General features: G+C 41.4%; 1 protein-coding gene across 1 annotated transcript; it reads left to right on the forward strand.

The window, feature by feature from the left end:
• Positions 1 to 1,714: 1,714 nt before the first annotated feature.
• Positions 1,715 to 20,705, forward strand: PHKG1 (phosphorylase kinase catalytic subunit gamma 1). The gene is made up of 10 exons (XM_063298564.1): positions 1,715 to 1,982; positions 4,175 to 4,310; positions 6,260 to 6,435; positions 8,909 to 8,963; positions 11,698 to 11,763; positions 15,782 to 15,945; positions 17,274 to 17,364; positions 18,292 to 18,445; positions 19,062 to 19,187; positions 20,131 to 20,705. Exons 2-10 carry the CDS (start codon positions 4,228 to 4,230, stop codon positions 20,380 to 20,382), a joined length of 1,167 nt encoding a protein of 388 aa, XP_063154634.1. The 5' UTR covers positions 1,715 to 1,982; positions 4,175 to 4,227; the 3' UTR covers positions 20,383 to 20,705.
• The last annotated feature ends 662 nt before the right edge of the window (positions 20,706 to 21,367 follow it).

Consider the following 21,367-nt stretch of genomic DNA (forward strand, 5'->3'; position numbering starts at 1 on the left):
AGCTTTAAGATGTGTGGACCAACTCCCAGCTGGCTGGGGAATTCTGGGAGCTGAAGTCCACATACTGTAAAGTTGCTAAGTTTGAAAAACACTGTTCTAAATGATAAACTTTTTTTCAAATATTAGATGATTTACTGTGTAAATGTGTACATCTAATTTGTAAGCATACAGAAATAATATCTCTGAAAGATCTGTATGATTCATAAACAACAGTCAATTATATCTATGTAATCAAAATACTCAATTATTAGACAATCTGGGGAGCCTCAAGCCTTGTGCTCAGAAATTAAAATTTTTGTACATAGCTCAAATCATAACTTGCATTATTCAGAAGACTTACTTTCATGACTCAAAGCAGTGACCTAACACAGAGCAAGCATGGGAGAGATAGAATGCTGGACTTCCTTTACACCCCCACATTTTCTTTGGAATTGTCAGGAATATCCCTGTTTGCCAACCTGAGCTTTACTGAGTGATGTGAAGAGCAAATCTAATTTTTATGAGTTACATGCGTTAAATGTACACACTTTCTCTAAATTTGCATCACATTGCCCTTTTAAGCCTTACATTATTTAGTCTACTCTTCATAATCTTCTTGGGGACAAAGAGTGCAAAATATTGAAGGTGGTCATCACTGCAAATGGTATTTAACAGCCCCTCTGACTTCTAAGGTTTTAGTAGGCACTGGCCACACGCTTTTAGGTACACCTTCCTGACTCAGTTTCTCAAATCTGGTGCCATTTACATAAATGACTGGACACAGCAAGGCCACTTGATGCCCCAGGAAGAAAATATTGCAGCCACAGTCCTGAAATTCCCCCCCCCCGCCCCCACAAGAGCGCTCCAAAAAATTAACATCCAATTGCAAATTTTTTTAATTGACTGATGGTGAGCCATCAAGTCAGGGTCAACTCTCAGCAACCACATCGATTTTCTTCAGGATGGAATTTTTAAACGTGAAGGGCTAACTGATTAGGTAGAGAGGAAATACGTAGATAAGCTGTATTTCACTACTGTAACCAAGTATTTCTCAAACTTGGCAACTTTAAGATTTGTGGACTTCAACTCCCAGAATTCCCCAGCCAGCATCAGCGATTTTTTCAACCAGAGCCCACTCAACTTCAGCACAATCTGCAGTCAGTAGCAGTGCCAGAGAAACATGGGCTGGCTTCACGCAACATGATAAGTTCAAGTGTGCTTGGTTCGTTTGTGTATGTGTAACCCAGATGCTTTGGCTAAATCACTAATCCACGGTTTAGTGTCTTGTCTAATGCAGTGTTTCTCAATCTTAGCAATTTTTAGATGTGTGGACTTCAACTCTCACAATGGGAGTTGAAGTCCACCCATCTTGAAATTGCCAAGGCTGAAAAACACTGAACAATTAAATTTAAATGAAAATATTTTGTGTGTGTGCTTGTCTTGCTTACTTTTTGATTCAGATTCCAAGTATGCCACTTAGGGCCAACTGCATTCTCAGCCCTGCCAAGTGTGCCCTCTTAAGATACGGAGCTAAAAAACAAAAGTCAGTCCTGTTGCGCTTCCCATTTTGTGCCTGGCGGAATCACTTTATGCATGCATTCCAGCTTGTGTGCCTGGTTCTCATTTCCTTGGAAAAGGATCCCTGTTTGTCCACTCATTCATGGAAGCACTGTTGCTTGTTGAAGAGTTCCTTCACCTCAAAGGAGGGTCACTACAACATAAGCAGAGAGGGAGCCAAGAGTGCAAAGTGGAGGGCTTGGAACAATTCTCAAGTTGCACTGCAATTTTTATTTTCGGCAAGGCAGTCCCCACAGTGTGAGTGATCCACAACGAATTAACGGAGAACGTGAGACGCTGCTATGTTTAATTGCTGGCTGTTGTATAACACAGGCAATTCTTTCTCAAGCTGGGCTGTGGGATTTGATCGGCTGGGTTACTTGCAAGGCTGTGCCAGTTAGAAAACTCCTGGTTAGAAGACCCAGATTGTGTAAATGACAGTTATGGTAAGTAACTGTCTTTTATCAAGAAATTGGTCTTGTTTAGCGAACTAGTTAAATTATGCAACTTTGTGAGTGTAATGGGTAATTTTGAGACATGTGCAGGGAAACAAAGCTAAAGCTGAGTTTGGGTTTAGCACTGTATTAAAGATAAGGGTGGAATGTGCAGAAAAGGGTAGCGTTTTCTATTCCCTGGCTATCAGAACGTGTCTTCAAAGCTTCTAGAATGGAAGACAAAGATTTTGATCTTACGGTCTGCTTTCCAGGGAAGCTTCACTTTGAAACTGCTTGAAATCCCCAATTATTGCTTTTAAAAGTGAATCATCACTTGCCTATCGTTAGCAATCAGGAAGAGGACAACATTTTGTGTATGCCTCAAACTAATTAATACACGCTATGCTACATCTGAACTGAATCACAATAGTGTTTGGATCCAGGACTACATTTGTCCTTTATTTAAATCAACAGGACTTAAATCATAACTAATCTATGTCACTGAATTCAAGGGAAACCATGTGTAAAACCAGCTTCCAGCAGGCTGCTCTATATCTTACGAAGGAAATTCCACTTAGTTCAAGAGAACATCCAGATTCAGCCTTATTCTAAAACCAACTGCAAGTGTCTTGATTATCCTTTTATGAGCTTGGAGAAATTATATTATGGCATGCCAACATTTCCCACACTGAATCCTCATCATTTGTGGTGGGTTCCAATTTGTTTGTTTATTTGTTTATTTATCAAATTTTATCACCGCCCATCTCCCCCCAAAGGGGGGACATTTAGACATTTGGACATTTGTTACATGTAAAAAAAGAGCTGCTTGTTTATAAAGCAGTGTCAGTAAATTTATTTTTTATTTATTTAAGGAAATTGTAAGTTTATGACTCTGGTCTGTGTATAGGTATGAAACACAAAATTGAACAAAAATAACATTAAATAAGAGAAAAAGAAGAGAAAAGAACTATAATCATACACATATCCATAAGCAGTCAGCAGAACGGGCTCAATTGCCATCATGGCACATTGCAGGGAAGAAAAGCCGGGTGTTCGCAATTCTTTGAAAGTCTAATAGGGCTGGGACCATCCAAATCTAGCAGAGGGGAGCTAATTCCACAGGGCAAACACAACAACAGCTGCCTTGTAATTTAAAAGGAGAAGAAAGGTTAATATCTTGGGTAGCTTTGCAGTATAAAGGTTGAGACGGTGACAGAAGCCAGTCAGGAACAAGAGAAAGGGCTCTTCATGGCTGAGTTAAGCATGCATTTTAGTTTTGCACAAGTGTTTTGGACAGGTCCATTCAAAATACATTGGTGTAGTGCTGAACCTGTGTTTAAAAGCAGCCTGAACAATGGCTGACAGGCCTATGTGCTGTGGATGAGATGAAGGCAACATTTTGAGGATGGAGCAGAAAATAAAGATAAGTTGGTACTGCTGTTAGGTACAAGAGAGGGAAGGCTCAAAAAGGCCTTCTTAAAGTTGCCAAGGTTTAGAAACACTGGTCTGTTCAGTGCCAGTGTTCATACAGAATTCTAAGCCTGAAGATTATGAGTCACAGTTTATTGATCAAATCACAGCAGCCTAGTACACAAATCCTGCTAAGCCACAATGCCTAGATTCTGCCATCACATTATCTAAAAAAGTAGCAAACTACATTTTAGTTTAGTGAAATGTGTGAATCCACCAGTTGCTATGTTTTCATCATGTGTTTGACTGTGGTTATTTTGACCAACATTAAGTAAACCATGATTTATTCTGTTAACCCAATTTTGTGAAACTTCTGCTCTTAATAGTTCATGCGGACTGAGTTTCTGGATGAAAGAGTTAGTGTCATGCTTCTGTGAAGTCTGACAGATGGGTTCAGTTAACATATATTCCAAGTAGGTTTTAGGTCTGAAAATATTCTGACACAATTATTCCTATAACTTTACATATCAGTCTAGAACAGTGTTTCTCAACCTCAGGAACTTTAAGATGTGTGGACTTCAACTCCCAGAATTTATTTATTCCCTAGCCAGCAGCATTTTAAAGTTCCTGAGGTTGAGAAACACTGATCTAGAACTGCACAAACAAAGCTTACTCTTAAAGAATATTTATCATGTGCATCATGACATGAATTCCCTTCCTCCCTTCTGTACTGTAATTATAAGCAGGAGAAAGATGGTTTGGGTTTTTTTTCCCTTCTGTTTCTGTTGTTGCAGCATTTTGTCCTCTTGGAATAATCTTCTAGAAGACTCCTAAAAAGAAGAACAAAATGACCAAAACTGAAGAACTGCCAGATAGCCATACTTCTGAAGAGTTTTATGAAAAATATGAACCTAAAGAAATCTTAGGAAGGTAAATATTTGAAAGTCAATACTATCATAACAGGTGGTTTGCTACATGACCCTCAGGACCCTCAGGAAAAAAAAATGCATTTGTTCCTTTAACTAACATTTTAGGAAGCAATGCCAACTTCAACATGATCAATTCAGAACATAGCAAATTAATTTGAATATATTTCAAATAATTTAGTTACAATAGCAGACAATTGAAAATAATTAAATCTGAAACTTCAACTCCCCTGCGAAAAGATCCATAGGTATAGTCAGAGCATTTAGGTAAACACTGAATCCCCATTGAGAATGTCTACCTTTGGCTGCCTCCTTTCCTAGTAGGAGGAAACCTTTAGAAGATGGTCTCTAATCATTCTGGAAAGGACAGTCTCCAAGGCTCCAAGTCACATAGGGCTTTAAAAGGAGCAAATGTTGGAATACTGGAATATTGGAAACATACCAGTAGAAAAGTGTAATGTGGCAGTATTATGAACAGCCCATAAACATACAGGCCACTGAATTTTGCACCAGTTAAATTTTTAGGTGGTCTTCAGGGGTAGCCCCATGCAGAGCAAATCACAGTAATCTAAACAGGAGATTGCAAGGACATGAGTGATCATAACTAGCCCATTGTTTTTCTCAAATCCCACATGGCTGGCAAAGCAAAGAAGCAAGAAGCACATGGATGTGTGAATACAGGCTCTCCTCGTTTAGTGACTGTAATCTCTTCCAGCAAAATGCTTACTAAGCAGACCACGTGACAGAGAGAGAGAGACGCTGTGAAGATCGCGGGTTGCTGCCATCTCATTTACTTGAAGATCACCTCTCCTAACAGCTCCTAACAGTTTCAGTGTTTCTCAACCTTGGCTGGCTGGGAAATTCTGGGAATTGAAGCCCACATGTCTTCAAGTTGCCAAGGTTGAGAAACACTGATGTAGATGTTAAACAGGATGGGACCAAATGGGGCATCCATGGGCCTGATCTCTCCCTCCCTGCCATCACCAACTGGACTTGCCCATTTTGGAAGCAGTGGAACCACCATAAAACATTGTCATCTACTCCTAGCCTGTTGGCCTTGTGGGGTAAACCAGATAGGAATCACAAGCAGATGAGCTAATTCTACTTTCGAAGAAGGTCCATTAACAGAAATGGAGAAGAAGCTCCATTAACGCTTAAAGCTCCATTAACAGAACCTTGCAAGTCTGAAAGTACAGTCCTCCCCGCTGTCTCCTTTACAGCCTGAGAAACTAGGGAGGATCCCTTCTGAGCCTCTTGCCCTGCCCACTACCCAGTTGCAGGCTATGCTGTCTCTTATCTGACCATTCCCTTGGCAGTGTCTCTTTGCCCCATCTCCCAAGGTCTTTCCCACATACTATTATGCAGCCCTTGCAAATGATCCAGAAGACTACTATGGGTGATAGTACTGCAGACTATAATGGATCTAGGAGATTGAGTATGGCCACACTCCCCCCATTCAAGTCTCCCTAAAGATCATCCATGGAAGTGACAAATGTGATTTCCATCCATTTGGTGCTTCCAAGTTGTACATTAAACTATTAAGCTTTGATTAAATAATAGTAATATTAAGATAAGATTAGAAGCATGTTACATAATAGCTGATTAACAGTGAAATCCTATGCATATTTCCTCAGAAGCAAATCCTGTCTCATTCAATGGACCTTAGTACTAGTTAAGTATATATAGGATTATAGTGGCTTGATTAAAACTGCCCTGACCTGTAAAATAGATGTAAATTCAATATGAAAGAACTACTTTTTTGTTTCTCAGGTCTTCAGATGAGTTGCAGTAGCATTTCCAATAACTGCCAATTTTAACAAACCCATTTATCCTTGCTGTTCCTCTTGTCACTTTGAACAACAAAGGAGTAACAGCCTTGTAGAGGTGTGTGTGAGATTCTGTCTCCCTCCCTCTCTCTAATTAAGATCCCTTTTATGTGGACTGTCCTTTCAGAGGAGTAAGCAGTGTTGTCCGTCGATGCATTCATAAAGTCACTCGACAAGAATACGCTGTTAAAATTATAGACATCACGGCTGGGAATCTATCCCCACGGGAAGTTCGGGAGCTGAGGGAAGCCACTCTGAAAGAAATCAACATCCTCCAGAAAGTGTCTGGACATCCAAACATTAGTAAGTCAGATTCTGCTTCCTGATCATCCTAGTTGTACCATAGCAATAAACCAATGAGGACAAATAAATTGAAAATACTATTGGCTGGGTTTGCATAACGTGAAGTAGTCACCCATCTTTATATGTCTTGCAAACAGAGTGATTATATGCTAGTTAATCTGAATTTAAGCCATCTGTCCCAGCCAGTACCCTCCAGAAATGTTGGACTAGAGTTCCTTTGTTTCTTACCTAAAGTAGGTTTGGATTATGAGAGATCTAGTCCATCCAACCCATCTGGAGAGAAAGATGATCAAAGGACATAATATATCAGACTCCTTTTTGGGATTGAAGGTTCAGAAAACATGACTTTCTAAACCATGGAGAGAATTCGCTGTCTTCCCCCATAAACGTCTTTGACTGTCCTGTTGTGGTGCCAAATATAATACAACTTTTTGAGTCTGGGTATGACTCCTATAAATACAAAGGACTGCTACCAAAATCTTCTAGCCAATAGAAATATGAGCATTCCTTAAATGAGAAGGCTGTTCTTAAAGGTATTTTGTCCAATTGCATAACAGTGGACTGCTGTTAGAAAAAGAGGAAGTGGTGTGTCTGTGTGTTCTGGAGTCAGGTACAAAACAGGAGAGGGGAGATCATATTCTTAGATTGTATTTTTTTATTAATAATACATTTAATTTGACTAGCAATAAGTGTTCTTTTTAGTATTCCTTACTTAAGGAGCAAAGTGATTTTTTAAAAAAAGATGGTGCCAGAACAGAGTCCGCAATATTCGTACAAAGCTATTTCTAATTTTGGTAGCCTCTACTTATTTTTAAACACTTGAGAATACAAAACACTTGCTGATCTACTAGGAAACATCCCGATCTACCATCCACTTTCACTGTTTGGTTGCTGTCAACCTTTTCCAGTGGACAGCTCTCCTCTCTGGACTTCACTGGACTCTCATTTCATCACAGTGGTCCAGATTAGGCCCCTGCCCTTCCCCTTGGACGACTGGGGGAGTTGTATTTTCAGTTTGCTGATGAATCAGCATTATTTATTTATTTATTTGCCATATTTCTTGACCGCCCACCTCGTATTATAACAACTCTGGGCGGTTTACAAACAATCAAAAATAAAAGAATAAAATGTCATTAGAGCAATACAATGTCTATGTCTATAAATATAAATATAAACGTGTAAAATATATAATATAAAATTCAAGATGGCAAATAGCGATGTTACCACCGGCCCCATCAAAGAGCCAGCCACCCCGCATGGTATAGTGCCAGATATGATTTCAAGAGAAAGAGTATGTGTTCAGGAAAAAAGTGCCCAGTTAATGCTAACTATTGCTACTTTCTGGTATGAAGGAAGTCTATGGCCAAATTTATCATCTAGGAAATCATTCAGAGCAGTGTTTCTCAACCTTGGCAACTTAAAGTTCCCAAGGTTGAGAAACACTGATTTAGAGTGATAGAGTGGCATCTTCTGGCCTGGAAAGCATCCCACACCTTCCTAAACAAACATGGATAACAACAAGATCATATTAATGTATACACACACACACACACACACGTGTGTGTATGTGTATATATACAGTATATAATATTAATATATCCTACAGAGTATGAACCCTGTGGATTTTTTCCTTGAGTCTGCTGTCATCCTTGTTAGGCTGATCCTTGTGTCTACAATGCAAGCTATGTCAGATGTATTTACAGTATTCCAGTACTAACATTTCTGGGCTGCCCTGCTCCGAATGGCATAGAGAGGCGTACACAGAAAAACCAGAGGCTAAAAACAACACAGTAATAAACAAGATATATTGTAATGGCAGTGCCCAAATCTAACATCTCCCCAAGTCAAGTTTTCATATCATGGAATCTTCCTCCTCCTCCTCCTCCTCCTCCTCCTCTTCATCATCATCATCATCATCATCATCATCACCACAGATGTCCTTTCCTCCATCACAGAAAAAATGAGACAGTGACAATTCACAGAGTGATCCTGTGCATGTCTACTTAGAAGTAAATCTTTTTTCTGTGTTTGCACAGCACAATCATGGTTTAATAATTGCTTGTTGAATAACAATCATTGATTGGATCCACACATCTTGTTAAGCCATAAACCAAAGAAATATTATGTTTAGGGCAATGTGTAAACACAACTGCCGAAGGAAGGAAGGTGAAATGAAGGAAATTTAATTCCTGATAAGAGTGTATATATTACATCCTTAGTGGTGGGGCTTCTTGCTCAAAATGGCTTAATGATAAATTGCTTGTGTCTTTTTGCTACACGACAGAAAAATCTTTCTCTATAGGACCTCTGGATGGAAAGTGGACAACCTTTTAAATGAAATTAATAAATAAATATTACTAATGTGCTTTAGATATCGTAGTCTGTGCTTTAGTACCTTCCCATTCCAGTTTAGTTTCCAAGAACAGTTTGCAATGTTATTTCACATTCCTAAAATATCCTGTTTTATTTCCAGTCCAGCTGAAGGATAGTTATGAATCTCATACTTTTTTCTTCCTGGTGTTTGATCTGTAAGTACCAATGTTCTATTCTTTGGGAGGGAAGTGTCAAATATGTCCTCCTAAAAAAGTGATTTTTCAGGCTGGATGATTGCCTTGTGCTTTCTGTAGTACATTCCTGGGAAGCAATTTGGAAACTGTAGCTAGGAAAGTGATGCCAACCATCATCTGTTGGCCAGCTTGAGTTGGCACATGGATCACCAATGTGGAAACATAGGAAGAGCCTAATTGAAGTAGATCAGGGTACTGCTCCAGAGGACGCTTCTTGATAGAGCACATAATTACAACTGTGGAATTTTCTACCATCAGATGTAGACTGCTAACCTGAGTACTTTGAAAAGGGGTTAAACAAATTAATTTATTATTATTATTATTATTATTATTATTATTATTATTTATCATGGATGTCCCTTTCTCCACCATGCAAAATGAGACAATGCCAATTCATTGTGCAATCCTATGCATGTCTACTCAGAAGTAAATCTTATTGGCTGTGTTTGTATATCACAATCATGTTTTGTTTTAACATTGTTTCTTGAATAAACCATAGCTGACAGGGTTCACACATCATGTTAAACTATAAAACAAACAAAAATGGTAGTTGTGTAGGACTAGGATGAGGAGATACAGTTCTTGATCTCCACTCAGTCAAGAAACTGGCTGGGTTGCTTTTCATCAATTCCTATCTCTCAGCCTAGCCTAGCTCTGAGGATAAGATGAGAGATTAAGGTGCAACAGAGGTAGGTAGTTTACTCATTTTGTATCATGCAGGAAAGGTGGGGATATAAATACAACAAGAAGTCCTCATAGCTAAGTGGAATGTCCATGTCCAGAAGCAGTCTACCTCTTAGGCAAAGGAGAGGAGAGGGTTGTGCTTGCCAGCTTCCCAAAAGCCTTGTGCTGATTGCTAAAGGACATAGTGTTTGGGAGCAAGGTGGTGCATGATGGCTCCAGCAAAGCTCTTTTTGTGTTCTTCCCTTCACCATATATTGTAATTGGATATCTGTACCAGCTTGTCTAACCATTTGTGAAGGTCTCTGCTGATCTCATGGCCATCTACTAACCCACCCACCCCCAGCCACAAGGGAGCTATGCCTGCCTGCAGCTGTCTCATCTTCCTGCCCCGGTATCATTAGCCTGCTCAGATTTCCACATAACCTTTGCTAAGGTCTTGGCTGTCGCAGATCCACACTATTTTTAGGCATCCTGGACTTGTGTAATACTTTCAGGAATATCTGCTTGAAACAGCTTTATCAGCATTATGGCTTCTATGGGAAGAGAAAATCCCAAACCCAAGAAGGTGTTAAAAATAGATCATTTGAGGATCCTTGACACTGGAATGAAAAATCTCATGGGCCAGAAAGGGATGTAACAGCTGTCTCATAATATAGGGAAGCTTGTAGAATAGTGATTCTCAAGCAAGCTGTACTGTTTACAGTAACAGCATAAATGAAATATTTAAATCAGCCTCCCTTGTTTCAGTGTCCTCCAGATCAGAAGAAGTCTGGTGGCACCATTTCAACTAACACTTTTTTATTAAAAGGCATAAGCTTTGGGGAGTTACAGCTGACTTTTTTATATGCATGGAGTGATTAAATTGATATAGGATATAATTTGGGGTGGGGAGAAGGAGGGGAAGCAAGAAGACAGGTGGTTATGTAGATACAGTTTACACTGTGAGGCAGATTACAGGTACCTTATCAATTAACAAATGTAATAACGTTAAAAACCCATTGTCTTTGTTGAGATCTTCCAAGATGGTCTGAAACCTTCTTATGTATGTAAATTCCACAATCTCTGTCAGTTTTGCAAAAGGAGGACCAGACTCCTGATTTTTGGCTACCATAGACTAACATGGGTCTTCTCCTACAATGCCCTTCAGATGTGGCTATGGATAGGAATTTTGGACTTTGCATGTTGCATGTTGGAATTTGCAGTCACAATACACCTAGAAGATTCCAGGCCAAGGAAAGTTAGCATAGAAGCTCTTGCGAGCACAAACTCTTCATTCTTGGATAACTCATTGCTTGGTCTTAGTTTTCTTCAAATCAACATAGGTGGTTCCGGGTCAGTTTAGCATTAGGTATTATTAGATTATTATTAGATACGCATCTCATGGTCAGCGAAGATTACCAACAAGGAAGTCCTAGACAGAGTCAAACCAAAAATATCTCTGGAAGCCAAGATCACCAAACAAAAACTGTCATACTTTGGTCATGTTATGCGAGCCAACCCACTAGAAAAAACAGTTATGCTGGGATTGGTCAGTGGTAAAAGAAGAAGGGGCTGCCCTAGGACTCACTGGCTTGACACCATCAGAAGGGACACTGGAATGACTTTGATGGAACTAAAGGAAGCTGTAAGAGATAGAAAGACATGGAGAGCATTGATCCACAAGGTGACCGAGAGTCAGACACGACTGAATGGATAGACAGACATTATTAGATACTATTATTAGCCCCTCGTGAGGTATGGACTTAGAACAATATTCTGTCAAATTACATGGAGGAGGCTGGTGCTGTGTCTCTGCGTGAGTGACTGCTTTGGTCTTGCATCCATCTGCACTTGGAACAAAAGATGTCAGGCACATTTCTGCATTAGCTGCAATAGGATATTCGGCCACATACAACACAGAGGCAGAGTGCTTTCGTGTGGGTCCAGGTTTCCCTTTCCCCTAACCCTTTTATTTTCATACCTTTCTTCATTTTTAACATATTCCACATGTCCATCTTTCCTCCCTAAACAGAATGAAGAAAGGGGAGCTCTTTGATTACCTTACAGAGAAGGTGACCTTAAGTGAGAAGGAAACTAGGTGAGATATTTCAACCAACCTGCCAATCTAGTCATCTGTCAAGACATGGAACTTCTGTCCTCTTTTGTGCAAGGGTCTGCTGCATGCCAGTTAAAAGTGGTTTTGTTGTTTATTCGTTTAGTCGCTTCCGACTCTTCGTGACTTCATGGACCAGCCCACGCCAGAGCTTCCTGTCGGTCGTCAACACCCCCAGCTCCCCCAGGGACGAGTCCGTCACCTCTAGAATATCATCCATTCATCTTGCCCTTGGTCGGCCCCTCTTCCTTTTGCTCTCCACTCTCCCCAGCATCAGCATCTTCTCCAGGGTGTCCTGTCTTCTCATTATGTGGCCAAGGTAGTTCAGTTTTGCCTTTAATATCATTCCCTCAAGTGAGCAGTCTGGCTTGATTTCCTGGAGGATGGACTGGTTGGATCTTCTTGCAGTCCAAGGCACTCTCAGAATTTTCCTCCCAACACCACAGTTCCAAAGCATCGATCTTCCTTCGCTCAGCCTTCCTTATGGTCCAGCTCTCGCAACCATATGTTACTACAGGGAACACCATTGCTTTAACTATGCGGACCTTTGTTGTCAGCATGATGTCTCTGCTCTTAACTATTTTATCAAGATTTGTCATTGCTCTTCTCCCAAGGATTAAGTGTCTTCTGATTTCCTGACTGCAGTCAGCATCTGCAGTAATCTTCGCACCTAGAAATACAAAGTCTTTCACTGCTTCTACATTTTCTCCCTCTATTTGCCAGTTATCAATCAAGCTGGTTGCCATAATCTTGGTTTTTTTGAGGTTTAGCTGCAAGCCAGCTTTTGCACTTTCTTCTTTCACCTTCATCATAAGGCTCCTCAGTTCCTCTTTGCTTTCAGCCATCAAAGTGGTATCATCTGCATATCTGAGATTGTTAATGTTTCTTCCAGTGATTTTAACTCCAGCCTTGGATTCCTCAAGCCCAGCACGTTGCATGATGTGTTCTGCGTACAAGTTGAATAGGTAGGGTGAGAGTATACAGCCCTGCCATACTCCTTTCCCAATCTTAAACCAGTCCGTTGTTCCATGGTCTGTTCTTACTGTTGCTACTTGGTCGTTATACAGATTCTTCAGGAGGCAGACAAGATGACTTGGTATCCCCATACCGCTAAGAACTTGCCACAATTTGTTATGGTCCACACAGTCAAAGGCTTTAGAATAGTCAATAAAACAGAAATAGATGTTTTTCTGAAACTCCCTGGCTTTTTCCATTATCCAGCGAATATTGGCAATTTGGTCCCTAGTTCCTCTGCCTTTTCTAAACCCAACTTGTACATCTGGCAATTCTCGCTCCATGAATTGCTGAAGTCTACCTTGCAGGATCTTGAGCATTACCTTACTGGCATGTGAGATGAGTGCCACTGTTCGATAGTTGGAACATTCTTTAGTGTTTCCCTTTTTTGGTATGGGGATATAAGTTGATTTTTTCCAATCTGATGGCCATTCTTGTGTTTTCCAAATTTGCTGGCATATAGCATGCATTACCTTGACAGCATCATCTTGCAAGATTTTGAACAGTTCAGCTGGGATGCCGGCATCTCCTGCTGCCTTGTTATTAGCAATGCTTCTTAAGGCCCATTCAACCTCATTCTTCAGGATGTCTGGCTCTAGCTCACTGACCACACCGTCAAAGCTATCCCCGATATTGTTATCCTTCCTATACAGGTCTTCTGTATATTCTTGCCCCCTTTTCTTGATCTCTTCTTCTTCTGTTAGGTCCTTGCCATCTTTGTTTTTGATCATACCCATTTTGGCCTGGAATTTACCTCCGATGTTTCTAATTTTCTGGAAGAGGTCTCTTGTCCTTCCTATTCTATTGTCTTCTTCCACTTCCGCGCATTGCTTGTTTAAAAACAATTCCTTATCTCTTCTGGCTAACCTCTGGAATTTTGCATTTAATTGGGCATATCTCCCCCTATCACTGTTGCCTTTTGCTTTCCTTCTTTCTTGGGCTACTTCTAGTGTCTCAGCAGACAGCCATTTTGCCTTCTTGGTTTTTTCTTTCTTTGGGATGTATTTTGTTGCCGCCTCCTGAACAATGTTGCAAACTTCTGTCCATAGTTCCGCCGGGGACCCTATCTACTAAGTCCAGTCCCTTAAATCTATTCTTCACCTCCACTGCATATTCCTTAGGAATATTAGTGAGCTCATATCTAGCTGATCTGTGGGTCTTCCCTAATCTCTTTAGTCTGATCCTAAATTGTGCAATAAGAAGTTCGTGATCAGAACTGCAGTCAGCTCCAGGTCTTGTTTTTACCGACTGTATAGATGTCCGCCACCTTTGGCTGCAAAGATGTAGTCAATCTGATTTCGGTGTTGTCCATCTGGTGAAGTCCACGTATAAAGCCGTCTCTTAGGTTGTTGGAAGAGAGTGTTTGTTATGCAGAGTGAGTTGTCTTGGGAAAATTCTATCAGCCTATGTCCTGCTTCGTTTTGTTCTCCCAGACCATGCTTACCTGTAATTCCAGGTGTCATCTGACTGCCCACCTTAGCATTCCAGTCTCCTGTGATGACAATGACATCTCTTTTAGGCGTGTTGTCCAGTAGGTGCTGCAGATCCTCACAGAACTGCTCTACTTCAGCTTCTTCAGCATCTGTGGTTGGGGCGTATATTTGGATCACTGTGATGTTAGATGGCTTGCCCTGAATACAAATCGAGATCATTCTATTGTTTTTTGGATTGTATCCAGGCACTGCTTTAGCCACTTTACTATTAATTATGAAGGCTACTCCATTTCTTCTGTAGTCCTCTTGTCCATAGTAGTAGATCTGGTGGCCATTTGATGTGAAGTGGCCCATTCCAGTCCATTTCAGTTCACTGACGCCCAAAATGTCTATCTTTAATCTTGACATCTCACCAATAACCACATCCAATTTGCCCTGGCTCATAGATCTTACATTCCAGGTTCCAATGGTGTGTTGATCCTTAGAACATCGGATTCGCTGTTCGCCACCAGCACCGTCGGCCGCTAGCCGTCCTTTCGGCTTTGAGCTAGCTGCGTCATCATGTCTGGGGCTAGTTGAGCTCATCCTCTGTTCCTCCCCAGTAGCATTTTGACCATCTTCCAACCTGGGGGTCTCATCTTCCGATGATATACCGACGTATCTCTGGTTGTCCTGATCCATTGAGTTTTCACGGCAAGAATACTGGGGTGGGTTGCCATTACCTTCCCCAGGGATCGCATTTAGTCTGACCTCTCTGTCATGACCTTCCCGTCTTGGGTGGCCCTTCGCAGTTTAGCTCATGGCATCATTGAGGTGCTCAAGCTCCAGCACCACGACAAGGTAACGATCCTTTGCTGGTGAAATGTGGTACCCTGTGTAATTGATTACACAAATTAGTTGCGACTGAGATCTCACTGATTTAAAAAAGGAACGAAGCTTAACAAACTTAGTCTAGATCTGTACAGTACTGTGATTCAGCTCTGACATAGTTTAGTGTATATGAAATACTTTGAGACGTATACAAAATGTTTTCTTCTCTCCACCTGCTACCCATAGGCAACTGGTTCACCTTTCAATTTAATATAGGGATTTCAAGCAATTTCAAGAGGTGCTGAGGGTGAAATTCAATTAGGGATGCTGTAGTAATGGATTTCTACATCAGGCAGGGGGTTAAGCTAGATGATCTCCAGGTTCTCTTCTAGCCCTTACAGTCTATAATTCTATGACAACAGACTATAGGATTTCTTGCATCTCTTTATCACCATCTAGTGGTTGTCTAGAATTGTGCAGGCAGCCCAGATGAGGTAGCCCTGGTGACATAATCCAAAAATGCAAATATCCTTCATTCATACCTAATGATTGTGAGATCAATCAATATACCCCAGCCTGGCATGTTGGAGATCTTCCAAGACATCCAAAAGTTAGGGAAGACCAACTAAGGTTCATTAATGGGAAATGCCAGGAACCAAGCATTTCTTGGCATAGGAATCAAGAATGTATGTCTTCTCTTCAGGATATTTGCTCATTTGACTGAACAGGCCATTTTCTCCCTGCAGGAAAATCATGCGTGCTCTTTTGGAAGTGATCCAGTTCCTCCATTCCCTGAACATTGTCCATAGAGATCTCAAGCCAGAGAACATCCTGCTAGATGATAACATGAACATCAAACTAATGGACTTTGGCTTCTCATGTCAGCTGCAGGAAAATGAAAAACTTAAAGGTGGCTTGTCTGTCTTGTGCAGAGATTTTAAGGGATAGGGCTGTGAAGTTGGTGGCCTGCCTGCCACCATGAAACTAGAAACCTACCTATCTAAGGAGAGATCTACACTGGATCAGCTTGGCTTAGCATGGTATATGAATCCAGCTATCACAATTTGCTAACCATGGGTTAAAACTTGGCATGTGGCAATGGACCTTGCCAATTTGTGATGGTTAAGTAAGCCGTGGAAAACTATGGCTTAATACAATGTGTAAATAATGTTCTACATTGACTGATGGCACTTCTCCAAGATTCCACACAAGGGTATGCCTTAGCCAAAAACTGAATTAGGGATCTTTTACGTACAGACAATCTGCTTTATTGCTGAACCATCTTTAAGTCCTCTTTAGCTGTTTCCATATTAAAGTAATGTTTTTCCTCTTCTTCCCACACAAATTCTGTCTGTGGATACCATCTGGCATGTTTCATTGATACAGCTGGTGATGACATATTCAGAGGCTAGGATTTTAACTCCTGGGGTCATTTTTGGCTGCTGCAACCACACCCTGTCTCCTCTGATCCTGGGCATGGTCATGGTCATCCAAGAAATATTAGACAGGTGGCTTCCACAGAGACATCTGCCTGCATAACGCTAGACCATTGCTTTATGAAGCACTTGTAGGTCTGATGTAGGCTCCTTATATTCCTGGGATTAGCACTCTTTCGAAAGGGCACTAGATCTATATTTTAAAAATAGGATGAATGTTCTCTCGGGAGAACACTGGTCCTGTGCTGTTCAAAAGATCAATTTAAACTGAGAAAACTGTGAAATTAACAGCCATATGGCTCAGGGCTTTACTGTGGTTGCATTTACACAGTACACTTAGCCTGGTTACTGAATTAACTCATTTCCTGGAAGGCGCAAGCTTTTGTGAGCAGCGGCTCACTTCATCAGATGTATCATTTCATCAGATGCACTTCATCTATGTATCTGATGAACTGAGCCGCAGCCCACAAAAGCTTCTGCCTTTTATTTAAACTTGTTATTCTGAAAAAGTGCTCCAGACTCCTGATTTTTTGCTACCTTACAGCTCTTGTCCTATAATGCCCACTTACTGGGCTTAATCGGTATCTTGAACCATAATGTAGCCAGTTGGGCTAGGCTGATATGACATGCTAAACCAAGGAGAACTAAGTCTCACATATTGCATGAATGCAGCTGCTAGGCTTTTAACGGTCCTGGTTGTGTGTGCTACAACTTGCTTTGAGTCCAGGGATGCGGCAGGACTTGCATCTCTAGAAACAAGGGCACCAAAGTTTCAGCCCAATTTTAACTGCTTTTCTTGCAGAGATCTGTGGAACTCCTGGCTACTTGGCTCCAGAAATACTAGAATGTTCCATGGATTCAGATCATCCAGGTTATGGGAAGGAAATTGACATGTAAGCCGGATTGTGTGGCAAGTTCACCTATTACCCTAAACCATAATTTGGGTTATCAGGGTCCAGTTTAAGAATATTGTATGTGAGTTTTGGATGTTGAGAGATTCCAGCACAGTTAATGCCTTAGTGTGATGTATGAACATAATTAATTGCGGCTTATTCAATATATCATGGCTAGGTACAACATAGCTTAGAATGTGAATCCAACTATACTTCTCCTAACGAAAAAAGTAAATGTAGCTTTTAGAGGAACCTACTTTATTTCCCATCCAATCTTCTATGGCAGTGTTTCTCAACTTTGGCAACTTTAAGATGTCTGGATTTCAACTCCCAGAATTCCCAGTCATGTTCTATGGACATGAGTTTTTGTCAATGTCCATGTTACTGCTTTTTTAAACACCAGTTTTCCCCAAAGCAGCCATATCCAAAATTATGCCCTCTTAATATGTTGAACTACACCTTGCATCAGTCCATCCAGCAACTGGTGTAATTCCAGCATAAACTGGATGAAGAGTAATTGATTTCTTTAAGGATCAGCACATATAATTCTTTGTAAGTAATAATTACAATATGTGGTATGACTGCTGTGTAAATAAGACCATAACAATCATTAGCCTGCTAAAATATTTACTAGCCTGCTGGGTGCTAGAAGAGAAGGCACAGAAAAATCTGTCCATCCTGCTGCAGTGAAGATGTTTCTCCTCCATCAACCTGCTTGTTCATCTGCAGGGAATCCTTTGAGCTGATCAATACAATACAAGGCCGCTACTGTATGATACAGCTTAGGAAACAAAATTCAGATTTGGTAGATGCCCCTTTTGTTTGCCTGTGGTTAAAATATTCTGTTGTCAAGGCAGTTCACAAACATCAGTCTTCAGAAATGTTCAGTCAGTCCTCATGATGGAAGAGACAGTTTTCTTGTTTCAGGTGGAGCACAGGAGTCATCATGTACACCCTGCTGGCTGGATCCCCTCCCTTTTGGCACCGGAAGCAGATGGTGATGTTAAGGATGATCATGAATGGAGATTACAAATTCGGGTCTCCGGAGTGGGATGACCAGTCAGACACAGTGAAAGACTTGGTAGGTGACTTTCACCTAGGTGGATCCTGAGGCTCTTGGAGAAATGTGAAGGAGAAAAAGTGCAGGGTAGGAATAGATCAAAGGAATTAGAGTACCTGCTTAATGAGGAAAGGCTAAAAGCATCTGGGATACAGAGAAAAAGGAATCTGCTGGAACCAGCAAGATTGTAAAAAGGATGGGGAAAGTAGAATAGATAGCTTCATGGAGGAGGAGATGAGATTGACTAATGGGGATTCATAGGGCCTCCATATTCATAGGCAGTGTACCCCTGAATGCCTTATGTTAGAAATAATTAAACAACAAGGGAAACCATTTCTTTTATCTGTGGCTTCTTCATTGGAGGCCAGAGGACCAGGAGGGCTGGGCTGGGCGGATCAAACTTGCACAGCCCCATTTGAAGGAGAGCTGATAACTATGGAATAACACCAATGCCAAAAATGTAGGAAAATGGTCCCCATTTGTTTCTCTGTGTTTGCTGTCCTGTCTAATGGGATCCTATGGGGATCCTCTGAATAATTAGTGCTAACCAAAATGCTAGACCTGTGGTGTTTTTCCCCTGCATTCACAAAAGCATTGCCTCAGCTTCTGCGACACACCTCTCTTCTTCCGTCTGCAGATTGCCCACTGTTTAGTGGTGAAGCCGCAGCATCGTTACACTGTGCAGGATGCCCTCACCCATCCCTTCTTCCAGCAGTACACTGTGGAGGAAGTCCGGCACTTCAGCCCCTTCCGGAAATTCCGGGTATCCCAACCTGTCTATCAAATTGCAGAGAATTCTGGGAAAGGGACGGCCATTTTTCTTAGTTGTAGTCAGGGTCAGGGGTCAATTGGAGCCCTGCCCCTTTTTTATGTGCCATGCATGTAAAATAGATGTGGGTTTCGATTGTGTGGCTGTGGCCACCATCTTGACTTGACAAGCAAGATAGATTCACACGATACAATAAACCACTGCAGTTTCCTTAGTTTCAGCTTACTGCATTGTGCAAGCTCATTATTTTGGTTTATTCAGCAAGGTATGGTTTAGCATGTCACATGAAACAGGCCTGAGTATCTTGCCCAAAATTGGTAAATAGCAATATATTAACATATATTAGAGAGCCAGTTCGGTGTAGCAGTTAAGGCATCAGGCTGGAAACCAGAAGACTGTGAGATCTAGTCCCACCTTAGGCACAAAGCCAGCTGGGTGACCTTGGGCCAGTCATTCCCTCTCAGCCCTAGGAAGGAGGCAATGGCAAACCACTTCTGAAAAACCTTGCCAAGAAAACTGCAGGGATTTGTCCAGGCACATAAACAAACAAACTAGGCTCAAATGGGGGTGCGTAATTGGTGGTGCAGGATATTATGAAACCCCAACCATTGCTTAGCATATTATAGTAATCCAGTTATCACATTCAAAGATAATGGGATTTATTTGTTTGAGCACAGCATGTTATGTGAACATAGCAGCCCTGATATTTAACCTGAGTTTAATGCGCTGTGTGAACCCTACCACAAATTGAGAGATGAGGAACTGAACTGAAAGCATTCTGTATGTAAAAATAGCCTCTTTTCCCTGGCAGTGGCCCTTCCCTGATGGATGAATTAATGCATCCTTTAAAAGAGAAAAAGAGAATTACAGACTAGTCAGATAGGTTTTAAAGAAGCTGGCAGACCTCATTGTCAGTCTAACCACCATCTGTTCCCAGGTCATCTGCCTGACTGTCCTGGCCTCAGTTCGGATCTACCTCACCTACCGCAATGTCAAGCCGGTCACCCAGGACGTGCTGCGGCGTGACCCCTACGGCCTGAAGCCAGTCCGCAAAATGATTGATGCTTGCGCCTTCCGGATCTATGGCCACTGGGTGAAGAAGGGGGAAGCTCAAAACAGAGCTGCCCTCTTTGAAAATACGCCCAAAGCCATCCTGCTGAGCTTGGCAGCTGAAGAGGAGCTCTTCTGATTTCCAAAATCTCCAGGGAGGAAGCGGTTCAAACGGCCTTCCCCAACATGGCGCCTTCCGGGCATGCTGGGCTGGGAATTCCAGCGTGACTTAACACATCCAAAGGTCACGAAAGCAGGCGAGTCTAGCTTGATACTTTGAGGCAAGCTTCCCTGACTTGGTGTTTTCTATAAGTGTGGGATTACAGTGCCTAAGTATTCCCAGCCAGTATGAGCATGCTGGCTGAGGAAGATGGGAATTGTGGTCCTAGATGCCAACAGGCCGAGAAAGATTGAGGTAAAGCAAAAGAGCTGCTCTTACTTTCAGTTTCAAAAATGCCACCTTTCCTCACTTCTTCTATTTGGTCACAACAACCCTGTGAGGTAGATTCAAGCAGTGTTTCTCAACCCCAGCAACTTTAAGATGTGTGGACTTCAACTGCCCAGAGTCGCTCTTAGTGAGATGGGCAGTGACAAAATATGAAATATAAATAAATAAACTCCCAGAATTCCTCAGCCAGCATGAAATCCATGCATCTTAAAATTTGCTGGTGTTGAGAAGCACAGTTCTAGCTACTGCAAAGACAGAAATGACCATAGGAAAATGTAAAGACAAATACAGACGAGAATGCCTTTTCCTTAAGTGCAAATTATATTATTATTGTTGTTGTTGTTGTTCTCAAACCCATGAGATCTAAGGATGGAAAGCTCTGGAATGCAAAGTACCAATCCCAAATCACAGCTGTAATTCCCAATCATGAAGCATCTCTCCCTCTCCAAAGGGCTTTTAATGGTTGCAGGATGGAAAATTTAACAGGGACCTTTTTCCAATCAGTGAAGAAGTCTTCCCTCATCCCAGGACTGCATGGCGGCTTAGAGGCTGAAAGCCTCTCTTAGGAAAAAGTCCAGGGGCTCACAAGGTCTCAGGATTGTTTTGAATGAAATATGACAGATTAGTCTCACCATCCCTTCCTTAGATGGCATTAAAAAGGAGTGGACAAATTTTA

This window comes from Candoia aspera, chromosome 1 (assembly GCF_035149785.1).
Source record: "Candoia aspera isolate rCanAsp1 chromosome 1, rCanAsp1.hap2, whole genome shotgun sequence".
Classification (NCBI taxonomy): domain Eukaryota; kingdom Metazoa; phylum Chordata; class Lepidosauria; order Squamata; family Boidae; genus Candoia; species Candoia aspera.